This window comes from Manacus vitellinus, unplaced genomic scaffold, assembly GCF_001715985.3.
Source record: "Manacus vitellinus isolate BGI_N305 unplaced genomic scaffold, ASM171598v3 scaffold_57_pilon, whole genome shotgun sequence".
NCBI classification, from domain to species: Eukaryota; Metazoa; Chordata; class Aves; order Passeriformes; family Pipridae; genus Manacus; species Manacus vitellinus.
The window spans coordinates 3,349,168-3,362,074 of record NW_021940666.1 but is presented as its reverse complement, the minus strand read 5'-3'; the positions used below and the strand labels follow the sequence as shown (position 1 = coordinate 3,362,074).

The window sequence follows — 12,907 nt, the reverse complement described above, 5'->3', positions numbered from 1 at the left end:
CCAATCCATGCCCTGGCAGTGTGACACTGAACTGGGTTGCCCTGGGAATGAAGCATCTCCACCTTAAGGGCAAACACAACTGAATACTGCAAAGAGGGAAGGAACTACTCTCAGTACCTGGCATTTCCATCTCCATAGCAGGTGTTTGGGGTCATGTCAAGCCTGAGCCCTCTGAGCTGGATGCAAACAAGCTTCTGGTCAAAATAAATCACACCTGCTGAGCCTCCTAGTTTATTAAATCAGGAAATTAAATGCCAAATAATACAGCTTTTTGCCCCACTCTTCTATCAATGTATTTGTGGATGTAGAGGGTTTTCTATGCTCTCCATTCCCTCAGTAATTTCACTGAGCTCAGGAAATCTTTCAGTGGCTCATTTAAATATTCTCCTAGCACTCCTTCCTGTGCTAGGGGTGACACTTGAATGCAGATGATGCACAGAAGTAATAAGAAATTATTCTTTCTACAAAGCATTGTTTCAATAAATTGAATTATCACCTGAACTGAAAAGGGGACAAAAAAGAACTGAAAACTAAGTGTTCTTAAGGGCTTTGTATGAACTCGTCAAGGTTTACATGATCTTTAAAAGTTTCAATTGAGACTAAAAGGGCAGCAAGACAGATTTGCTACAAGGGGTGATAATGTATAAAGTTTTCTATAGCAGTGCATCCTATTTGTGGTGTTTGATGCTTATCTCACACCTGCAATGAAATAAAGGCAATTTATACCACAGCCACTGCAGATGAGCAAACTTTATTCATAGTGATTTTGGCTAAGGGGATCCTAGTGATAGCTCCCCAGGGGACTGAATTTTATTTAAAAACCTTCAATTTGTTTTCTTTTAAACAAATATAGGATAACACTTACTAAAGAACTAAAAAAGTATAAAACTAAATCATGTCATTTCAGGCTTCTTTGATTAAACAGACTAATTTTAAACACCTTGTATGTTAAATTAATTGTAATGATACAGGAAATGGGGTGTATGTTGGCTCTGGCTTGTAGTTATAAAACAGTTCATAAACTATAATATTCTCCACAGTTTGCTACCCCACATTTAAGCCACCAGTTTCCTAAGCTGAATCCAGGTTTCAATTCTCTGTACAAAGATCTAATAAATTAAATCAGAAATAGATCATCTGCTATAGAACTGTTTGTTTAAAGCAACCCAGGTACTTTTCATTAAGAGCCTATTGAAAAGGAAAAAAAAATAAAAAAAGTAAAGCAATAAAAAGGAACAAATGAAACACAAAATCAAAAATGCTTTTTGGTTTATTTCATTTCCTGCAAAAAATTAATTAAAAAAAGAGTCTCAATAGTGTCAATAACTATCTCTATAATATAACTCTAAATAACTATAAAATAACTCTAAAACACAGAGTAATGAAATAAGAGGGCTTCAGGAAGCTAATCTCTCTGATTTTTAACATCAGAGTAAACCTAGAAAGAAAAGCTAATATTTCCATTCTAGTGGATCAATTCATTGAGCACTGACACGGTCACAGATAGAGCAAGCTGGTAAAATCATCAATAAAATCCTAATCATGTCCAGTTAGAGCTTATCCTGGTTGAGGACTTCACTACTGGCAAAATTCATTTAGATTTAAGATGTACAACAGTGGATTTCAGTATTTCAATCAATACTGAAATGAAAGACCCAAGGTGATGGCTGCTGCAGCCAGAATTTAATCAAAATTCCATGTGTGGCTCACAGCAGGCCCCTCACCCCTTCCTCTTCATAGAGTTTAACCTCATACCACATAAACTCATGGATGGTACTGCAATTCCAACCACAATCCCCATCTAAAAGATATTTTTTAAGTGCAAGAATCAAAGAGATAATTCCCCCAGCTCCAATACTGATTTCTCTTGAGCACTGTAGGTTGGGCTTTAAAAAGAAAGCTCCAACCACACCTGAGGGCACGTTGTCAAAACAGTTCTTCCCCTGTCAGCCTGCAGACAGGCCATCTCTATCACTCCAAAAATGAACTTAATTAAAAAGAAAGGAATAATTTCATCTGAGATAGATCTTCAATGGCAGCACAGTGTGATGTAGATCTTAAATGTCAGCACAGAGTGATGTATGGGGCACACATCCACAAAATGAATGTGTTTTTATAATCATCTTTGAAATTAAAAAAGTCTGATGTCTACCAGGGTAATTCAGACAATTAATCACAAACTTGGACAAGTTATGGTTCCAGACAGAATCAGTAAGTAACTCCCAAGACCTTTTTGAGGATGATACTGTTATTCCTATCATGGCACTTGTGGAGGACAGTGATTGTAAAGTTACAACAACAAACTTTTCCACCTTTATTCTCCTAACATTCCAGGCCTCGAATTTTACACATTCAACCACAAAAGAAACATGACTTAATAGCTCCTTGAGAGGAATTTGGGCTGTAGATTTCTAATACTTAAGGAACATTCAAGATACTTTTTTTAATTAAAAAAACATTTTTTATTCTCTTTTACTCGATTAATCAGACATTATTAAACAAATGAAAAGTCTTTTCACTTCTTTTTGTACTATGTGAGAGATTAAATATTTAGTTAAAAAGTCCCCAATTTCATCCCTACACCCATAATTCCACAGGTTAACTCACAAATGACTCCTCTGCGAAAATCTGGAAAGGGTCATTTTATTCTCTCTGATGTTTCCAGTATAAGCAGTGAGGAGGTGGGAGAGAATAAAATAACAACTTCATGGCATTGTGAAAACTGTGGAACAGTTTGATGCCACCCTTTGTTCTTCCTCCACGCTGAGGATGTTGATTTCTCTGGGTGGAAGTCTGAGAAACAAAACCGTGTAATAAAGGCACAGCAGCAAAGGAGGAAAGAAAGATTTATTTGTGCTTCTCCTCATCTTTAAGCTCTAAAAGCCACCAGCTATCCAACAAGGATGTCCTTTTATGGGAGGGTGGCAGAGAAAGACAAAAAATACGGTAAAGAGAGAGAGAATTTTATGACCTCTTGCTACACCCCAGTCGAGTGTCAATCACAATCTCATAAGAAGAGAGAATCCAGTGGGGTTATACATGTATGAGGCTTTCACAGAGATAACATGTGATTTCTGAATTCAATCTTCCTCTTCTGATGAGATTCCTAATTCTCTTCTTCTACCCAAATGCAGGACAGACATATTTTTTTGCTTTATGATCACAGCTTTCATCAAGTTAACATACTAAATCCACTCCCTTGGAGGGGATGGGTCAGGCAATCAGTCAGATAAACCACTGGGGTACAAAGTGTAGAGATTAAAAGAAAACACAGCATAAATTTTACCTGTCGTAAAAAATCACAAGAAAAGAGAACAGATCTACTGCAGATTGAAGTAGCAAAGCTAATAATTAAATTTTATTTTTTTATTTTTTTTAATCTGCCTTACCGTTTGCTGCAGGTCAGGTATTATAATTCGAATCACTAATGTGTTGCTCTGACTGTCTTCCATTCTGCTGCTTGGCTTTTCTGCAGTTGCTCTAATTGTGTCATAAATAGTTTCTTCTTTGGAACTGTCTGATTCAGATTCCACAGAATAGTCAGAAAAGCTTTGTGCCATTTCATCTTCACTTGATGTTGGGCTACGAGGCATGTTCAAGTTTTTTACCCTGCCAATACAAAGGAGAAAAAGGAAAAAAAATAAGTTATAGTTAAAGTCTTAAAGATTAACCAACCACAAAGTTTTGCTTTCTTGGAAATAACATGCATTTAACAAGGGAGTTTTACGGTTTATCCTCCTGTTATTTCTGTCTGTCAATTATGTGGGGAGGCAGAATGTAAAGGAAATAAATCTGGCTACCAATTTACTGCAGAAGAGGAAGGACAGGAGAAGCAAAAAAGAGTCATAAAAAGTAAGATGACCTTTCTTCCCAGGCACACCCAATCTCCCAAAGGATCCAGAAAGCCAGTCCTAACTAGCACTGTTGTAAACTGTACTTAGAACAAGGTCTGGCTTTGAAATCTCCTTCTCCCAGTGAAAAGACATTTCAGGAAATTAATATAAGTGCTAAACTAACATCATCCTGTACACATTGAGAAACTGCACAGGTGAGGCTTCAGCAAAAGTCAGTTTTTTCTAACAGTGGAATTAACCAAAATATGAAATACTACAGGGAGCAAGGCAGACGCAGATGTTGCTCTGTGTTTTGTGGCTCACGTAACATCCTTTTCTATCAACACTACCCAAATCTGGCTATTAAACACACTCAAATACAGAGTTTAGAAACATTTTTAATCTGTGATATAGATTAGGCTGAAATGAAAGTAATTTTAGTCCAAACTAAAGACATTTGCATTCAAAGTTCTCACAGTAAGAATGGTAGAATATTTTCCTTCTGGGTTTTTCCAGCTACACCACCAATAGAATTTTTCTTGTCCCACAAACTCAAAGCTTCTCCAGGAAATTAAAGTTATTATTCTACAGAAAAATGAGGATAAAAATTATACTGAGGGTGAAAAAAAAAATCTAAAAGACTATCATGAACTTTGCAGTGCTTGGTACCAATATATTTTTTTCAGTTTTTTAAGAGGTCAGAAAAACATATCATTGTTTTTCATTCTTTTCCTTAAGAAACCTTCCAAGACAATTTCTCTGCTTTTTAATAAAAAAAACCCCAGTGAAAAGAAAAAATAAATAAATTTAAAAAAAACCCCACAAACAAAAAAAACCCCAAACAACCAATTCCACTGTCAACTCACATTTAAAAAGAGACATTAAAGCAAAAGTAAAGCACAGAAGGGCAAACTGACTTGACCAAGGTGAGACTCATCTAGCAGGTGAGTGCACTGAGATATCCAAGTATATGTTTTCCATAATGATCTCACAGCCAGATCCCCCAAAGCAAATAAAGCCAAACAACAGCAAGGACTAAGAGAACGTTTTTTACCACTGTGTTTAACAGTTCAGTTTGAGCCAAGCAAATATCAGGACCAGATTAGTCAGTCCCCGTCAGAGCCTGGTCATTTCCAAGGCAGTGATTCCAGAGATCAAAGGTGCCACTCTCAGGATTTGAAGGTGCCCATGTGCTGGACAGGTCCGAATCCTGAGGTCAAGGGCAAGTGCTTCCAAAGCACATCACATCCCTACATCATCAAGCCTTATTGTTATTTCTGATGAAGAATAATTCCAGTGTGATTACCCTCAGCTATAATTACTAATGAAGACAAAACTGTGCATTCAGAAATCTGAAAGCATGCCAGTTCACAGCAGCTTAATGCAAGGCCCTATTTACAAAAGAAAACTCTTGAGGGAGTATTTCATTTTTTTTTGCTGCTTCACTGAACTGTAGATTAATGTTGCTTTCCAAAGCACCTTAAGCCAATAAAAAGCCTAAACATTTTGATGGCTTCTTTATTTATCTACCAATGTTAAAAAATGTGAACCCAAAATATCGCAGGGCAATAAACACTGTTTAAGGGCATCAGAAGCCAGTGAGTGTGAGCAAAAAGACATAAAGACAATCACATGTTTTGTTTCTCCCTAAAGCCATTTGTGAGTGCAACATATTCCAGGGCAATGGATTCAACAGAGAGCTGTAAACTGCAATTATACAGCATACAAATAAAGAGTTGAGTTAAGGAAAAAACTTCCAAAGGTTTTGGCAAGTGGATTTTCACTCAAATACTACTCAGAAATATCTCATTATAGAATAAGAAAGGGAAATCACTGCCTGAAGGACTAGCTCCCAGGAATCAAGCCCTCAAGTTTAATAAATAGTGGGACAAAGAACTCCTTGGAGACTCATCAACAGGACACAAGCCACCTAGTTTTCTGGAATATACATTAAAGTAAACTAATACACAAGTAACCACAGAAAGGATAATGAAAGCCTGTATCCACAGTGGCAAAAAGAACAGAACCTGAGCCCCACCAGCACTATGGAGAAGCAGATGATTTAAAAACAGTTTTTAAAGAAGACAATTCCAATACTGGACAAACTACACCAGTACAGGTCCCACATAGGGCAGAGCCTGCTCAGGAACAGAGGTCAAGCACTTGAGAGTTGAACTTGATGATTCTTGTGGGTCCCTTCTGACTCAGAACATTCTGTGATTCTATGATGTCTCCCTAAACCTATGTTTGGCTCTTAAACTGTATGAAAATGGAAAATATCACCATTTCATAACCACAAAAGCTCATTATCACAGCTCCCACAGGGAAGTTGTTATCACTCAGAAACTGTTTCAATTTTTTCCCTGTGATATTCCAAATAATTTTCCACAACCAAACCTTTACTTCAGAAAAAGGCAGGTTGCCTGGCTTACTTAGGCTCGTACAGCAAATGAAAATATAGGATCCCAGGTTCCTAATCCCTTGGCAATTCATTGGTTCAAAAGGATGCTATATAGCTAAAATACAGATTAAGTATTACTTGGATGCCTTCTTTCCTTTTCTTTAAAAAAGCAACAGATCACACACCTCCCATAGTTAACCTGATTGTATTTTGTAGCATCAGTGGCTGCTTTTAGTATAGAAAAGCGCTGAGTGCAGAAACGTTTCTCTGTAAATGAATAAAAGCAAATTTCAAATTAACTTGGAAATAAACTCATGATGGAAACTGTCACCCCAACTGTGTTTGCTCCACCTCTCACGCTCAGTCCACATTTTTCAGGTCCTGTGCATTGAGTGTGTCCCAGCCCTGGACGCTTTCCTGCCCTGGCCCCTGCATGTCCCTTGAACAAAGCAAGCATGAGCTCCAGTTGCTTAAACACCACTTCTGACACAGGAGGGTCTTGAAAAACAGCTGGAAGATGAAAGATTGAAAGGATGGCCATATGCTCACCCTTATTATTGTACTTTTCCCTCGGCACTTTGCCCTTTACCTGTGCAGGAGCACTGGGATGTTTACTCTGCTATTGCCAGGTTATGTTTCTTAGATCCACAGGCCAGATGAAATAAGCTGAGCTCAGATTGCTGCCTTCCCCTTGCAGATGCTATTTTTAGATTTATTTTTCCTCTGTCTTTCACAAAATTCTCCAGGAACTTCTTATCCTGCTATTTGTTACCACCATACCATTAAGGAGAGTTTAAACCAGTCTAAACCATGGGGAAGTGGTATGACCATCAAATTGCCTTTTTCTTTAAAAAAGAAAAAAAATTCTAAAAGAACGTTATAAAAGGCTGGAATTAACAAGAATTTCAACTCCCAGAGCTCACTTTGTCTGGAAGGTGTTCTCTGGTGAGCGCAAACTGACACAGTAGGGGAAAAAAGCAAGAGCAGTGACAGACTCGTGTTTTTTGTAGCCTTGTGGTTGTTAAACATCACATGAAATTAATTTAATTAACATGTGTGTCTAAATTTATTATAAACTTGATAGCAAAGGGCTGAAACTTGATATGAAAGGGTTTAAATTATCATCGATGGGGACACACATTGCACAGGGGATCTTCATTAAACCCACGTGCTATTATAAGATACACAAAACACTCGCCCACTACAAAGAATCATGTTTTAAAGTCTTCAACTTAATTATGGCTATGTGCAATTTTGTTGATCCTGCAAAGTAACAAACCCTCCTGTCTAGTTTCACATTGGTAAATATGGAACATAGTGATCTCTACAGACACAAAAAGCTGCTCTAAAAGATCTGTTCCATGTTAAGTCCATATATTGTATGTAGCCCTAAAACTAAGATTAAATTTTGGTAGGGAAACTACAATAAAGGACATAGAGGGATAAAGTTCTTTCCTTGACCTGTGAGATTTTGGTTTTTTTCATGTGAACACAGGTTAGAGTCTCACAGGATTGGAAATTTGGACTAATCAGAGTAGTTAAGAGTTCTCTTCTCTTTAAAATACAGCTGGGACACAGATCAAATACCTTGTCCAAGGCCAACAAGGCCAGGTCTCAGAGCAAAGTTTCAAATTCAAGGGTCACTGGTTCCTAGTCATGATAAGAACAATCTATTTTTATATAAACAGCCATTTGCACAATACCAGCCCTGTCGCCTGCAGGGAGAAGCCCTCCAAGCTGCTATTGTCAGGCGAGTTCAAAACCTACCTGTGGGAATATCTGGAATACAGAGTCGGCATTGTTTAGGTTGAGTAAGGCCATTAACCAGACTGTGAGAAAAGTTTGCTGTTAAAGTAACAGTCACTGCTAGAAAGAGGTACTTAATTATTAACTCTGAAGAAAAACTATTCAGGAAAGAGATTTCTGTCTGTGTAGAACCTGCCAGGAGCTCCTAAAACTGTGGCTTTACTAAGGATTATATATATCAGCTCAAGAACCAGCTCAACAAGTTATTAAATTAAAATTCTGGAGAAGATCAAGCATTGCCTTTTCTAATTATAGCAATACTGAAACAAAAAAGCATTTCAGATTGAAGACGGGGGGTACAATCCCAGCACACCATGCATTTCACACCTCTCCACAGTTCTGCAGAAGTCATGCAGCAGAAAATTTGAATTGAAGACCAACTCCAAAGGGCAGTTTGCAATTTGATGAGTTCAAATTTGATGAGTGCACTCCTACTTTAAAGCTGGCATTAACCAGCACTGCCTCCTGAAGAAGCAAACCCACCGTCCCTCACACCCAGACCCCTTCACTCTTGTTCCCAGACTGCTCTAATCTCCGCATTAACACAAACACCGACACAGAACAAAACACCGACCCAGGTTAAACTCCAGCTTTTTTATGTTTTGGGAGGTTGGTTTCAGTGTCCATCACATCTCTGGATCACTATGCAAATGTTTGCAGAAGCAGCAGGAGGAAGATGGCAGAGGGCCAGAAGGGAACAGCCAGGGCTTGAAAAGGGCAGAACCACTTTATCCGAAGGCAGGATTAATGTTTGCCAGCAAAAAGTGAATCTGAGACACCACTGACTGAGTGACAGGAAAGAAATCTGCATAAATAGGACATCTGATCAACCCCCATGGAAACATGTTATTAGTACCTAAATATCCGCTGATACAAAACTCATCCAGGCAAATGCAATACCTAAAAGAAAATACCCACAAGAAGAAAACCAGGACACATGCAAAGAATGATAACCAGCCCACAGCAAAAGCTCAGGGGGGATGAGGCACTTGGAGCTCCCCCAGTCCCACCAGACAGGGACAACAGCCCCCCTAATTACAGTTTTATTCCCCCTAGAGCAGTCCTTAAATTCTTAAATTCACTTTGGTTACACTGTCTGGTTATGTATTTTTGATCTCTCTGTTAAATAACTAAAACTCCCAAATAAATATTTTAGAAGATGTGTGCTGACATAAGTGTTCATGTACCAGAATGACAAGGAAAATTCCTCCTGTACTTGTCTCTGAAGCTGTTTCTCAGTTTCTTACTTCAAAAGTCAAATACTGATCTGAAATCAGAATTGAAAATCAGTGGTCATATCCATTTGCTCACACCCAGTTCAGAAAATTCTTCTTACTGCCCTGTTTCAGCATAGATTTTAAGCACAAATGACAAATGGTTTTGCAAAAGAGTGGGACTTTACCACATTCTTTGTTTTTAGGGAAAAAGAAGGAGAAAATTGAGTGAATAAATTGTTGAAGCTGCCTTTTATTTCTGAGGCAGCTTGTTATCCCTTTTTCATGTATATTTGCACAACATAGGTTTGCCAAGAAGAGGCTAAGCCCCATTAACTTCTGGTATTTAGAGTCTTAAATACCAACATCATATGATCAAAGTGGGGTTTAAGCTCACACTGTAAGAATTTATTTTTTTTTGTCATATGTACTTCTCCATTACCACATACAAAATCTGCACACACAGCCTATTTCTGTAAAAACTGGAGGGTTTTCTAAAAGTTTCTTTGGTTTCCAACTAGCTTTGGATGCTAAATTTCCCCTTTGTTCTTTGTCTCTTCTACTTAGTATTTATTTTCCTTGTAAACTATTCAGCTGGTCATGGTCTCTTCACGGAAAGGCTGAAGTTCAATCAGGCAGATGTAAAGAGACATTTTAGGGAAGAAGAAATACAAAGAGTATAGGAGACAAGCAACTTATTGTAATGAATGGGGAAGGCTGGATGACAGGCAGAGAAGCAGATGTAGAAAAAGCTTTTGAATGTTTGAAGTTCAATGTGAAAAACACTTGAAGTAGGATTTTTACACGAGAAAACAGAACCTGGTGGCAGAAAGGGGAAACAGGCATAAAGATTTAGCACAGCAAAGTCGGTTAAAATGGTTAAAAATCTTAAAAAAAAAAATCAAGTATATTAATACAGAAAACATAGCAAGTATTTATAAATGTTAACTAGTGAAGTTTACAGTAAAGGCCAAATCCCAGTGGCAATATAAGTTCTTAAGTGGTTTCTTTTAAGCCCCTGCAAGGTTTCCAGTGCAATTCTGCCTGACCTTTATTTAAAGGTCATTCTTCCAGACAAGGAATTACAATCCAGCACCATGAGCCCCAAGGCAGGGATTTTCCAGGCTCTGTTCATTTCTAGAGCTGGTTTTAACATAGCCTCTAGTTTTTACACTTATTAGAACTTCTGCTTTCCAACAGCACTCCTAAGTCACTCTTTAAATACTGCTTGCAATGGACACTATATTTTATCTACTGAAAAATCATAATGCACTTCAAAAGTATTAAATAAGAGACTGGATCCTACAGCAATTGTATGCACTAAATTGTAAAAACAACTTTCAGTTTGAAAATACCTCTATTCAGGATGTATCAATGCAGAATTCTAAAACACAAAAAACAGATGCTAAACAAAAGAAGCTAAAAAAGTAGCAATTAAATAAGGATGAAAAACAACACCACTTTTTAATGAAATGTACCAACGTTCACTTCATTTCAAATCTGAGATATATTTTCTTGGACTCATAAATTCAAAGTAGGGTTGGAGCTGTCATATAATGTTTAGATTTTGCCCAGAGCAGCTGTGGATGCCCCATCCTGGAAGCATTCTATGACCAAATACGCTCCCGATGCAGCTGTTACACTGACTGAAAGAAAATATTCACCTTCACTTATCTAATACAAGAATGGTACTATGTGAGTAGCTATAACTTGTTCTTTATCTAATGTTGAAGTCTTACATCACCTCAATTTTTAAAAGTCACTATCTATTTATAAACAATGGATAAAAAGGTCATTTTGGGGTCCCCATCAAATTTCCTTACCAAACAGAAGCACGTAGGCCAAGCAATTTTATTTCTAGCTTTTCTGCTTCCAGCTCTGCTTGCACTTCACTACATAAATATCAAAAAGATTATAGTATGTTGGAAGAGAAAGGACATAAGAGAATTTTAAAAGATTTACAATGGGAGCTTAAAAAAAAAAAATCAAAGCTTGTTGCACATATTTACCTCAGTTTCATATCCCTGGTGGACAAAGCAGTTTTGTTGCTTGTTAATTTGTATTTTATGCTTATCAACCTTTTTCCTCTTTATCTGTAAAGAAAGCATTTTTCTGATAATTCAAATACAAATGGAATTAAGCATTAACGGAGAAGCACTGTTGGTGTCTTGTTATGTAGATTAGATCAAGTCCTGAGAGTAAATGAAGCAGATTCCCTCTTCTCCTCACATATGGATTAGCATTTAGAGTTTGCTACAAAGTTTAACCTGAATTTTCCTCAGATGTGATCCTGTGGGGGCTACTGTGTCATTTTATTTGCTGTGTTTCCAAGAATAGTCTCATGGTTTGCATTAGTTTAATCAAAGAAATAATACGTCAGTTAAAAAAAGCAAAGCTTCAAATAGATGCATTGTTTTTCTTATTAAACTATCAGTTATCTTTGAGAGCTGGTTGAAAAAAAATCAATTACTCCTTCTCCTTGTGCATGTTGAATTTTTTTCTTGTTTAGTTTCAACAAATTCATTTATATTTCAACCTCGGGGAAGCACCCCTTGAAATTTGTAAAGGACACCAAGTACCCAAAATCTTCAGCAGCCTAGTGGGTGGGATTTGGGAGCACAGAGACTCTCCAGGTCTGCGAATCTGTGCCAGTGCCAAAGTGCTCTGTAATGGGAGATTGCCAAGCTGTCAAATGCAGAGACGAGTTTCATTGTTCAGTTTGGGTTCATTTGAATTATTAATATGAGGTCCAGGGACCTCAGATCAGGAAAACTTGGACAAAGATGGGTCAAGATGTGACCATTATTTTTACACCGGGCAATATCGTGGATGAATAAATGTCTAGTTCAGCTTCAGCTTAAATATCTGAGTAGCTGAGCCAGACTAAGTCTTGACTTCAGGACCACTAATAGAGAGGGAAGAAGGGCAGAACTACCTGGCCTTCACACACTTAATTTCTTTTCTTAATCAAGAGGGAAGCAACAAACAAATGGTGACCCAGGAAGATGCACACACTGGAGAACTAGGGCAGGTGCCCAGCCCTTGGTTTAGCCAAACTGCAGTGAAAGTAAAGCCACATGCTGTGTCCTCACTATCCCTGAGCCCATCTGTGTGTGTGTGCAGCAAATATCCCTGCTTCCCATGGCAGATGGTCTCCAGGTTTCTCTTACCCCAATTGCAGAAAAGTTATCTGACTTTTTTTTTCCAGAGGAAATTTTATAAAAGGGAACTCCGCTGACCTTATCTGCATCTTGCTTCATTATTTCCCAAGCACATCTTAGACTTTAACTTAAACTCCAACCTGTGCTCACGGCACAATTAAGGACATTCTTTAGGATTTTGTAGGTGAATGATGAAAGGTTTAATGATCTGCCCAGGTGACCCAGGCAGCACAGCACTTTTGTAGAACTGAATTATTTTCTTGACTTTTGAGATTTTGATTCTATTCATTATATAGATAAGAAACTCTTTATTACCAAATTTAGCTAGCCAAAATTTAGGTGAACAAGACAATAAAACTGATGAAAAGAGACAATTTCCTCACTGACTATCAATGTTTAATTATCTTCAGTAAACAGCTTGAGAAATAAAAACTTCTTAGGCAAGAAGGAAACAGAATGAGAGACATGTTTGTGACTACTGCACAAAAGTAG

At 37.7% G+C, this 12,907-nt stretch overlaps 1 protein-coding gene across 1 annotated transcript in view; it reads right to left on the bottom strand.

The window, feature by feature from the left end:
• SHANK2 (SH3 and multiple ankyrin repeat domains 2) overlaps positions 1 to 12,907 on the bottom strand; it is a 324,279-nt gene that overhangs the window by 290,679 nt on the left and 20,693 nt on the right. The window contains exon 3 of the mRNA XM_018081844.2: positions 3,390 to 3,609. Within this exon, the coding sequence (XP_017937333.1) occupies positions 3,390 to 3,593 (204 nt within the window). The 5' untranslated portion in view covers positions 3,594 to 3,609. The remainder of the gene's footprint in view (positions 1 to 3,389; positions 3,610 to 12,907) is intronic.